This window comes from Mytilus californianus, unplaced genomic scaffold, assembly GCF_021869535.1.
Source record: "Mytilus californianus isolate M0D057914Y unplaced genomic scaffold, xbMytCali1.0.p SCAF_5, whole genome shotgun sequence".
NCBI classification, from domain to species: domain Eukaryota; kingdom Metazoa; phylum Mollusca; class Bivalvia; order Mytilida; family Mytilidae; genus Mytilus; species Mytilus californianus.
The window spans coordinates 67,315,087-67,327,920 of record NW_026262701.1 but is presented as its reverse complement, the minus strand read 5'-3'; the positions used below and the strand labels follow the sequence as shown (position 1 = coordinate 67,327,920).

The 12,834-nt window shown below is 31.6% G+C and overlaps 1 protein-coding gene across 3 annotated transcripts in view; it reads left to right on the top strand.

The window, feature by feature from the left end:
• Positions 1-12,834, top strand: part of LOC127701280 (ATP-binding cassette sub-family G member 4-like) — a 38,500-nt gene that overhangs the window by 13,151 nt on the left and 12,515 nt on the right. Inside the window, exons 5-10 of one of the 3 annotated variants that reach the window (XM_052205134.1) lie at positions 1,136-1,259; positions 3,240-3,354; positions 4,488-4,753; positions 5,927-5,941; positions 9,902-9,997; positions 12,065-12,233. In XM_052205134.1, the coding sequence (XP_052061094.1) occupies positions 1,136-1,259; positions 3,240-3,354; positions 4,488-4,753; positions 5,927-5,941; positions 9,902-9,997; positions 12,065-12,233 (785 nt within the window). The remainder of the gene's footprint in view (positions 1-1,135; positions 1,260-3,239; positions 3,355-4,487; positions 4,754-5,926; positions 5,942-9,901; positions 9,998-12,064; positions 12,234-12,834) is intronic. The other 2 variants (XM_052205136.1, XM_052205135.1) reach the window with 2 other exon arrangements.

Below are 12,834 nucleotides of genomic sequence, written 5' to 3'. Positions count from 1 at the left end.
ATTGTGCATTTACAGCTGTTTTGTGCTGTATTGCCATTAAGCACAGAAAAGGTAGAAAGGTGAAACTTGTAAAGTGTGTCAGACCATAGAAACAGAATGAAGCAGGACATTTTTTAAAAAATACTGCATATAAAGCTTAACTGTGCCAAGCAATGATTTAAAACTTGTGTGACAAGCTGCTTGATAAGTTTTCAGCCTAAAAAGTAGAAAGATAGTTTTTCTCTGGGCTAATGATGTTGTTCTTGTATATATATAACCAGTGATTCAATGAACAAACAATGTTTGATTATAATCTTTATTAAAACATGCCCTTTTCATATTATCATATCACACGCTAAATGCCCTTTTTCAGGATTGACACCCTGCCCTTTTGAAATCCTAGCTGGAACACTGTTTGTTGTACATGTTGTAGGAAACCTCCAAAGTCATTTGGATTAAAAAAAAAGAGTAGAAGGTTTTCATTGCAATTAGATACTTAGAAAATCTCATTATAATTCACATGTTTTTGAGTGGTTGCATATACAAATAGAGGCAGAGGGAGTGCAGGCATGAACACAGTAATTACTCCAATATTATAACTAGGATGATACATGTTTTTGAGGTAAATTTTGGTATTGTCCTATGCACAAATGATGCATTTATTAAAGCATCCTGATTAACCTGTAACATTATGAAAGAAAAAAGAAAGGTTTCCAGATGCTATAGAAAAGGAAACTCCAGTAAATGATTAAAAGTTTTTGCATATTGTTAGTGACCCGCAAAATAAAGGGTGTATTTTACTTTAATGAATTTGACCTTTGACCTGTTAATGGTTATGACTCTTGGTTATAGAATAGTAATATAATTGATAAATAAATATACTCTTCACCACTGCTAGGGCCTATTGAGAAATATGTGTGTTTGTTAACGCATGTTTAGTAGGTAGGATTGGTAGGTAAATGCCTTCTTTAAATTTTTGCCAAGATTATTTTGAATAGTAACAAATGTTTACTTTATCAGTGCTTTGATACTTGAAAAACTGGTTGAAATAGGAGTTAAAATTTAGGTGAGTAGAGTTACCCTATCTCATGATTTTTTAAGCTGAGAATACATTCGTTGTCAGGTTAACATGACAGAAATATTTAATTTATTTCAGTGGACTTGACAGCTCATCTTGTTTCCAGTGTGTTTCTTTGTTGAAAGCTTTAGCTGCTGGTGGGAGAACGATTATATGTACCATACATCAGCCAAGTGCTAAATTGTTTGAGAAGTTTGATTTGGTAGGTTCAAAAGTTTTAAACTTCTTCTTTATCTCCTATTAGAGGGTTAGTTTAGGTTCTAACTTCATCAGTATTGCTGATACATTTTGACGATTTCTGGAAATGTTCTGCTTTATAATGCTGGGCTGTTGACATATGTCTTTGATCAGCATACAACCATCCTGAAATATTTATCTTGCATAAATTACAGCTAGCCAAATTGGGGCCACTTGTCCATATGAAATTGAAAGATTTTGTCCATTGTTTATTTCCTTATCAGCAATGTGAGCTTTTGTCATCACTTTGCGTCCATCATCCATCCATCATCTGTTGTCCGTAAACTTTTCTTAAAAAATCTCTGAAACTGCTGAATGGATTGAAACCAAAGTTTGTTATTTTTGTCCAGGTTGATTAACCAACATGGCCACCTTGTCTAAAAATAGAACATAGGGGTCAATCTACAGTTTTGTCTAATATTTCTAAAACTAGAGCAATTAGATAAAAACTGACAGGGCTGACCATTATTCATAAAACTTTGGGGTTTTTGCCAACCCTGTGTTTGAACTAGTACATGTGTATGCTTGTGTGCAGGTGTGAGATTTAATTATGCATCCAAATTCTTCAAAAATGCTAAAGATAACTTTGACACCTTTATCTTACATTCTTTTTTGGAAAAAGATGTTACTAAGTTGTAAAACTTGTGTCTGATCCATCTGTCATCTTGAAAAATAAAATATGTTTAAATTGTTCATTTCAAATATTTTCTTGAAGAAATAATGTTGAAAGAATAACCCAAACTCTAAATGTGCTTTGTATCGTACATGGATTTAACATATACGTCTCTGGTCTATGTTTTACCATTGTCAAGTCAACATCCGGTATTAGGAAAATGTGCTTGTCATAAACAAATTCAATGTTTTTCACAACATGATTTTGCATTAATAAAGAGTCTAAGGGAGATGTTAGTATGCTGATATTGCACACTTCAAATGATGCACTGTCAATGTAACAGTCTACGCCAGAACATCGAATTTATATCAAAATTCTGAAGTTTAAAATTGTTATAATGTTAATCATGATACCCAAATTATTACTATGATTGCATTTTGTTACTGAGTTTAAAGGTATTTAAAATCAGGATAAGAGAAAAAAATGTCTGGCTGGCTCAAATATTTTTTGGCAGCCCTGTGTTAAACATGTAAATTGCCAAAATGATCAGCAACACAATGGTAACTGTAGTATGTGCACATAAAAGTCCTAATAAGCAAACAAGTTATTTTTTTTCACAAGTTGAGCGATACAGGCACAGGTGTGCCTCTTGTTATGTGTCCCCTTTGGTCATGAAAGGAAACTTATACTTTTTGGTGATGATAATTTAAAAAAATGATAGAAAATACAAGATGTACTCACCCAACTGTGAATAGCTGGTAAATGAAAACTCAAGATTAACTTACAATTGGGAAAACTATGACATGTTCTGAATGAGCAAATGACAATTTCTGAATAGGGGAGATTCTTTCTCCCACGTTGGAGACGAGCACTGAATGGAAATTTTGGGGGAACAAATTTGGGAAAGTTGACACCTGTGTATACTCAAAGTATTTTTTTTCTAATTTACTAATTTCAGCCATTTTTGCAGTACATGAATATAGAAAGTGACTGATATATAATTTTCTAAAAAAAAATGGTTCATAATAGGATAGATATTTATTAATTAGTCATAAATATTGATTGATAGAAAATAAATGTTTTATAGTAGGTTCTTCACCACTCAATGAAGATCACCTTGATTGAATATAACATTGTTTTGTATTTTGAGAATGAAAATTACCTAAATTACCAGCCTTTTTCACTGAGCAAATAGTTATTCTTGATTTTTCACTTTTTAGAGATTGAAAATTGCCTTTGGAATACAGATAGTTCAGAAAATTTCAAGTAATACTTAAAAGTTACATACTTTGAAAAATTATATTAGTATTTTATTGAAATTTTTATTTTCAGCTTTATCTGTTGGCTGAAGGAAGCTGTGTTTATAAGGGATCTATTTCATCATTGGTCCCTTATTTTGAGTCCCATGGAATGTCTTGCCCAGCTTATCATAATCCTGCAGATTTTGGTATGTAATACTATCATAATTAGGGCCCCGCCAAATGGCGGATGCCCTATAGTGATCAGTCTGTCCGTCCGTCTGTCTGTCCGTACGTCCGTCCGTCCTTAACAAATTGTGACCGCTCTATATCTAGAGAACCTTTATGATTTCAAAGTTTATACTTGACATGTATATTAACCAACACCAGAGTGTGTGTCATAATGTATGTACAACTTCCTAGGTCAAAGGTCAAGGTCAAAAACTTTGGTTTTAGTTGACAACCCCATGTCCTATGGTAAAGATCGTGTCCGCTCTATATCTTGAGAACCGTTATGATTTCAAAGTTTATACTTGACATGTATATTAACCAACACCAGAGGGTTTGTCATAATGTATGTACAACTTCCTAGGTCAAAGGTCAAGGTCAAAAACTTTGGTTTTAGTTGACAACCCCATGTTCTATGGTAAAGATCGTGGGACTTTAGGTTTGCACTCCGTCCATCTGTCTGTCTGTCTGTCCATCTGTCTGTCTGTCCATCTGTCAGTCTGGCAAATCAGTTTTCCAGACTTTTTTTCTTTGTGCTTGAAGATATTGATTTGATATTTGGTTTATTGATTTATCATGACAAGTTACAGGTCAAGTTCAATTTTCACGATTTTAGCTTTTCTCTTTGTTCAGTTAAAGCCATTTCCCTAGAATTAAATTTTTGATGAAATACTTATTAATTAGTAGATTTCTGTTCAAAGGGAAATAACTCATTTTCTAAAAGACAAAATGACATTTTGGATTTTTTTCCTTTTCTTTGGTAAATTGTTTGAAGAATTTAGTGGTAGGTTTGGTTTGTCATTCTTGAAGATATTGATTTGATAATTAGTATATAGTTTTATCATGACAAGTTACAGATCAAGTTGGAATTTTGTTCCAGTCTGATAACTTTGTGCAGAGTTATGGTCTTTGGACATAGAAAATTCACTTAAATAATCAGTTTTCAACAATTTTTTTCGTCCTGCTTGAAGATTTTGACTTGATATTTTTATGTAGTTTACACCATGACAAGTTATAGATCAAGTTAGAATTTCGTTCCGTTACAATGAATTTGTAACCGGTAGCGGACCATGTATTGCCATGCAATACTCACAGAATGCTTGTTGTTATTTAGTGATGGAAGTAGCCTCTGGTGAATATGGAGAAGATAAAGTAGACACATTAAAACAAGCTGTCAGGAATGGACAGTGTGACAATCTAGCTGCTGATCTAGTGAAAAAGCCTGCAAATGGTAGTCTGACAACAGTGGCACCTTACCAGCTGTCTGGATCGAATGGTCAACTGCCTCCCATACAGGATGATCATGTCCATATTAATTGTTCAGAGAAAGGTGTAGTCAATGGACATGCCATGACTAATGGATCTAATGGTAGTGTTACGGTAGGTTGATTTGCCCTTAACTATTTGTCACACTTATTTCATGGTTGTTGAAGTCTTTCTGCAGTAAATATTAGATTAGAATGAGCAGATGGACCTGTTTCATGAAAATGCTGAAAACCATAATACCGGTTCATTGTGTTCTGTTATAAAATTTTGAAACTTTGAGTTTCTAGAAATACTTACATATGAATTGAAAGCAAAGCAGTACTTCTGGCTCTTCGCCCACTAATCTCAATCTGCTATGTTTCTTTTTTACTTTGATATCTGCTTTGTCTATTCTTCTGTGTTGTATTTTATGCAGAAAGATCATTTTCACAGTAAATGGACATGCCGTTAATATTTATACTTTATTTTGATGTAGTATGATTTTATTATTTTGAATTTCTTATTTCAGTTTAAGCTTAAGGATTAAGGCATTGAAAATATCTTATTGCACATGACAGTGTTCTCAAATGAATTTCAGATAATGATAATTACTTTCTTTTGTGATGAACTGTAATAATAAGTGCTTTTACTGTGTGAAGGAATAACTTAGTGGGAATTTTAATAACTGGCACAATTGCAAAATCAGAGTGTGGCAAAGAAAGAAGAAGGTATAATAAGGCAACATTTCTGGCCCTTTTAAAGTAAAAAATAAAAAAAGTATAATAAATTGATCAAATATTTACATGTTGGTCAGATATTTTAAACAATATATTTGAATTTTGTCATATATATTTGCTTTATTTCTCCAAACCTCTTCCTTTATAGTAAAAGTTGTAAATGTGAAAAAAGCTTTCATTTTCATATCTTCACAAACATGTTTAGTTATGAACAACAGCCTTAAACAAAAAGATAGTTTGTCAAAAGGTGAAGGACACAGATAAGTTGATTTATATGGAATATTTGTTTATACTAAACCTTTATGTAAAATGACCATTTATTTAGTTATGCAATGTCAACGGTGTCACAGCTCTTGAAAGATGACAAGACTGTTTTATATATTGATAAAATTAAAATAACTTGAAAGGTGTGAAGAATTTTACTGTTTTGCAATTTCAGGGTCCAAAATAATGGCCCTTATCATACCTCTAACTTTGATGTCATATTCCATTTTACCACATAAAGAGCTTATTTATTTTCTTCTTTTTTTTTCTTAACCTATGCACTAATAACATTTATCGCTTTTTATAGATTGATCCATTTGAGGTAATTTTTTTACTAACTGGTTGTGGGTGTTAATTCTAACAAACACTTAATACTATAGTTAAATGCTAGACAATATTGGCTAAAGTCATCCTAATGAATGAGCACACATTAAACATTTTAAGAAATTTGTTGTATCTAATTACATTTGAAGGTTGTTTGGCAATAAATGCGCTATTCATTTTGAAAGATGAATACTCTTTGATAACAACTTTAATGGATTTAAATCAAAATCAAAACAAAAAAAATTCATTCAATTCGAAAGGCATATTTTCTATTTTTTTGTAAATTTGAAATCACAAATTTAAAGAAAACCTGAAACCATACAAACTAGTAAAATTAATGCAAAGCCTGGATATTTAATCCACAAATAAAAGAACTTTGAAAATTTATGGTATCATGGTGTTTACATTGTTTTTGCAATACCTGAACATTTACTCAACATGTTGAGGAATCTACAATTCAAGCATATTTAGCTCCATTAGGCTTAAATAACTCAATTCAGCCATTAAAATTTATCTCCTTTTGACAATTTTCAAAGAAATTTCAGTTTCTGCTTTATTACATTTTTGTACTTGAAAATGCTGTCTAATATTTTACAGGTACAATTAAAAACCATAGTTTAATATATCTTTGTATAAAATTTCAACTTTTATCATGTTTTTTGGGGTGATTATTTTTTCTGTGTAAAAAGAAAAAAATTATTGCAAAATTATTTTCAGGTGAACTTCTTATAAATTAATATATGCCTGCAAAGTTTTAGATTGTATTTTCAAAAAATAAGTTAGAAAAAGAAATTTTGGTTAATTTGCAAAGGGAGATAACTTTGTTTTGCCAGATTAATCTTACATAGCTCGAACAAGTCGTATAAGCTCCAACTGCATATTTATACAACCTGTTCAAACAGATTTTATAACGAATATGTACAAAACTGCCCATACACAAAATCTCTGATTAGTGTGTGATAAATGTAATGAATATTTAGTTTTAATCCCAATATGCTGCATTATGTCACAATTATGCTTAGTGAATTAAATTATTTGATTGTATGCTTTTACCAAATGCTTTTAAACAGCTGGCTTATATAAGCTATTGACCTTTTTTAAAAGAAATATATTTAAATAATGTTACAATAGGATCATCATTTCTTCATCTGTGTGAATGTAAGTCTCTATGAACAAAAGAAGCTGTGATATAAATGTCATAAATTCAACAACACTCCTTCGCATGAATCGGTTACAATTTGGTGCACATTGATGAACACGCACAGAGTTCATTTTTCGTTCAAGTATCAACATAATCAAAGCTGTAATTCTTAGGCCAGAAAACTTTAATGTTGACCAGGTTAACCCTTATACCACCACTCCATAGGGGTGAAAAACTTTAACTTGAAGACCAAACCACTCATGATCCTAATAATATAATGTATGAATTCTAATTACTGGGGATTCATTTATTTTCATGGTACCAATTTTTGAGGATTGAGCAAAAATTGCATTTTTATGGATATTTGATTTAATGGTTTCGCCAAAGTCATCAAACAATCCTATAAAAAATTTGTACTTCGTTTAACATTTATATTCAGGATTCACCCTTACCCATTCATCCACGAAAATTGGTATCCCAGGAATAATAATGAATCCACAGTAATCAACAGTTTCTTGCCTCTACATCATCAACTATTTGTTAAAGTTTGTTATTAAGTCAATTTGAAAGGAACCACGTGTGTTAGGTCAAAGAGATTTGGTAAGCAGTTGTATAAGCATTGACACATATCATTTTCATGGTTTAGCCCTGCCCAGTCATTCATAGTTTATTGAATTTGAAACTTTAGCTTATTTAAAGTATTAAAGTTTGTGATTATCATTAGGTCAGTTTAAGGGAAACCACTAATGGTTAGTCAAGGATATTTGAAGTACAGTTGTATTAGCATTTGCGCTTGGGTCAGATTATAGGCATGCTATAAAATCTATTTAAAAAGACATGTCAAAAGTGGAAACAAATCTCACTGAATTTTTTACCAACAGATTGGTTGATTGATAGATTGCTTATTGTCAAATACAAAAAGAGGGACTAGTATAATTATTAATAAATGGTATATATATAACTTTACTTGCAAATACTTTAAGTATAGATTGATGCCTGCTATTATATATTTGAAGCAGGTGTCGTTCATTTATGACTTGTTTCATAGATTAATAAATTGCTTCTCATATTATTTAAGAGTTTTATAGTGTGCATAGTTTGTTTTATTGAATGACTTTATTGATTTGTCTGTTATTAAATGCATATATAGAAGAATAATGTTGAAATCACTCTTATTGATCTTTGGCTTTTTTTAATGTCTTCAGTTGAGAAATAACAGGACTTTTGAAATAATATTAAATAATGATTTAAATAAAATCTAAAAAAAACTTTGTGGTGTACTCTGTATATATTTAGGCAACAGATTGGAAATAAATGCTGCTTTGCAAATGCTTGATAGCAATTCACATTTTGCTCAATGAAGTGTTGCTATTTCACTATGGTAGTCCATATTTAATATATATAATGTATAATACCATGTATAAGGGCCTTAATTAAATGCTGACCGGCATGAAGAGGATAGGTGAGGTGAGGTATAATACCATGATAAAAGTGTATGAAATTGTAATTGTTCTCATCATTCTCACTAAGGGCTGTTCAATTAAAACATACAAGGAATCCAGTGAAGGGCTGAAGGCACATTAAAATTTCAACTATGGGTGTGTGTCAAGAAGTGAAATTCTGAATTTGCCTCTATGGTTGGTGCTATTGAAAGTGCCTTCCCTGGTTACCATATATGTTTAAATTTAACCATCTGAAAAATATTACCATACAAGAGCATATTTTAGTTCAATGTTATGAAAAAACAGATCAATAATTTTAATCATCTTTCATGTCTTTTTCAAAATGTGAAAAATTATACCAACTGTAAACAAAATTTTTGAGGGATATATAGGAATCACCCTGTTTGTCCATGTGCATTGTAACTGTAACTCCTCCTTAACGGATAGATATATATAGATTAGAATTACATTTTTATAGATCTTTACCCCAGGTTGTGCATCCCGGCGAAAAAATATAATCCTAGTCCAACATGTTAAAGAGGAGATAATCAAATTTCATTACCGTACTTCAATCGGTCACTGTCTGTCTATATGTCCATGTGCCTTGTATAAAGGAATACAGGATGGGGAGTTGGGGTATCCCCTACTGAGTTCTCTCTCAGTTCTCCTTAAGATTATTACAGCGCTAATATATGGTGTTATATTCAACTTTTGTACTGAAATTATGCTGACTGTACCCAACTGTTACAAGATGGATGGTTTTGGGTCTCATCAAATCTGGAGTTCTCTTGGACTTGTCTCTTAGTTAGAAACTTTTGATTTGACTCAGTATTCTAGAAACAATGCAAGGGATATTGATGTAGAAGTGTAACAAATTACAATATTAAATCAGACAATAGAATGTTTGATTATGGGTATGAATTTTAGTTTTAGTAAATCGATAATTCCTGTAGTACAAAACTTGGAAGTAGTCATTTGCCCAATTATTTTATTAAAAATAACTATGGTAATACATTTTTACAGTATGATTTTTATGCCCCTGCCGTAGAGGAGGGGGCATTAAGTTTTCCCCTTGTTCGTTTGTACGTCCGTCCATACGTCCCAAAATTAGTTTGCCTCAACCAAATGTTATGAAACTTATACACTATGCTTATTACCCTCAAAAAACAGATCCAGTTTGATTTTTGGTGGTGTCACTTTTACTGTTCTAGAGTTATGCCCCTTTACAAATGGAAAAATTGCTGAAATATTCGTTTCTGTTCTCTAACTTAAGTTTGCCTCAACTAAATGTTATGAAACATATACACAATGCTTATTATCACAAAACTCAGATAAAGTACAACTTTTTTTTCTAATATCTTTTATAATATTTTAGCAGTACCAGAATGACCAGAATAGCTTTGCTACCAGTAGCTTTACACAGTTCCATATACTATTTGTCCGGACATTTAAATCCATAATGAGAGATGCAGTAAGTACATTACCTCTGGAGATTAAAGAAATAATTCATGGGGGCTTGAATTTATTGTGATTTTACCACAGGTTGGCCCTTTATGCTAAATATTTTACCACGAGCGACTGCGAGGGGTAAACTATCAGCATAAAGGGCCAACCCGTGGTAAAATCAATTTAAATTCAAGCCCACATGAATTATTTCTATTCTAATAGGACACAGACAGCAATTCTCTGGGATCAAAGAGCTCTTTGTGAAGGGAAATTTTTGCTGTTCCCGTAATTGAACACACTAGTAATATTGACGTAAATGACAAATAAAATTGAACGATATACAATAATATACTGAGACAGATTTTGATGAATTTGATTGACTATCTTACTTTTATTTAAGAATATATGGACATTATACAAATTCTTACCATCGTTTGTTTATGTTTTTCAGTTTCCCATTCGTGCATTATCCTGTAAAATCCTTACATTCTTACGTCATCGTTCAATGACGTCATTTACACAATCTGACGTGAGGTAAATCACACATAAAAAGCATACAAAGTAGGAGTAGGATTTGAACAGCCCAAACAAATCATGACATATGAATATATTCGAATTTTACCACGGTGTGTACTCAAAGCATTTGAAGATCGTCATATTAGAATTCTTTGTTTGGTTGTTTTTTCATTGACATATTTGCAATAAAACTTTTTTAATCAAAGTATTTTTAGATATGTAATAGTATGCTAAATGTGTCCCTGAGTAAGATAGTTGGCGAGGGAATAACATTCTTTTATGTAGAGTATTTTAATTGTGATCACATGTAAACTACATGTTCATTTAAGAAAAAAACTACTAATCAAAATTAATCCAAAATTTATCCAGCCCACTAATGTGATAAACGGACTCAGCTTTTAATATTCTGAGTGCAGCCCAGGCATTTGGCTGTCCATGTATCAAAATTTCAGTTTCGGAAAAAAATCTGTTGAGCCCTAAACAACATCTTTACTAAACTGTGATTGAAAATTACTCATGGGGCAAGGAAGCCCCTTACTAATTTAAGGGTCATATTGTCAAAGGTCAAGGTCACTGCAGCTATTTATAGACTGAAATCTGGGCTAAACTTTGGTTTCCAAATGTTATCTTTTGAACCATATGTTCAACATGTACCAAATTTAATTTGTTTATCCAGTATGGGGTCAGTAGGTCAGGATCACAGCAGCTATTAAATAACTCAAATTAGGGCAACATTTTAGTTTACAAATGATATCCATTGAACCAATCTTCACCAAATTTACCTTGAAAATGCGCCTTTTACACTGTACATTCAATATACAATGTATATACATATATTTGTTATTCAATAATTCTAAAAGTTAAATAACCCTACACCCAAATTCCAGTCATCATTTACCAGCAGACTTACAGCCCATAAAAAAAAGGAAAAATTTCCAACCCAGAAATTATTTCCTCAAATACAATACGTACAGATCTATTTAGATACCAACTCAGCTCATGCAGCCATCATGTTTGTATCTTCTTTTTTTTTTTTTTTAAACTATTCTATAAAAATGTTGTACTTGAAACAACGTATTTTCTTTTTTTTTATTTCAAACAATTCTATAAAAATGTTGTACTTGAAACAACGTAATTTCTTTTTTTTTTCAAACTATTCTATAAAAATGTTGTACTTGAAACAAAGTAACTAAATGTAAGAAAGTGGGGAGAGAGGGTTTCTTCTGTCAGCAACTCCTCACAAGTCACCCAAAGGTTTCACAGGTGGGTTATTGTAGGAACTGCTGTTGTTCAATAGATAAATATTTTTGAATATGTTACATGTATGAGATTGCGACAGAACTTCCATGGAATGTTTAGATCTAAGTTCCCTATATTGTGGATCAAGTAATGGTATGAAGAAAACTATAGTTGAAATTTTACTTCAATGTATATATGATATATTCTTTTACATTTCTTAAAAAAAATACTACACATAATACAAATTCTTAAGCCACAATTCAAGTAATTGTAATTAAAAAACATGTTATGGAAGAAAAGTACCAATAGATTTAAACATTTTTCCTTTTCATTACAGACGTTAACAAGATTGCGATTGATTTCTCACTTAACTGTCGGAATCCTGATTGGTCTGTTATATCTTGGGATAGGCAATGAGGCAACCAAAGTGATAAACAATACCAGCTTCCTCTTCTTTTGTATACTGTTCCTCATGTTTACAGCTCTAATGCCAACAGTCATGACATGTGAGTTATCTTTTGTTGAAAATTCAAACAAAGTTTCAATTATTTCATATCTTTTATCAGAAGAAACAGCTTGGTATGATCAGAATCTATTAACATTTTTAAGGTGTCTAGCTGATATTCATGGATACCAGCATACAATGTACCAATGTACTGTAAAGAATCATTTTCAAATACAAACCATAGAGTTAAAACTTGCATTTGCTGCTGCTCTGCCAAGAAGAAGGAGAAAAGATAGATTGAATAACATGTGTACTAGTAGGTATAGTACCTGCTTATAACATTAACAGGTTAACATTATGATGCATTGACCATTTATGTTAACAGTCATTAATAGGATAATCAAACACATTTTCCTGCTATCAACTTTTAGGGTACTGCTTCAGATGTAAACAGATGTGAGCAGAGAAAAGTAATTCATTACCAAGAATGTTATCTTAAGTTTATATCATATACTCTTGTTATGTGTTCATACATACACATTGTTATGTGTTTATACATATACTCTGTTATATACTCTGTTATGTGTTTATACATATACTCTGTTATATACTCTGTTATGTGTTTATACATATACTCTGTTATATACTCTGTTATGTGTTTA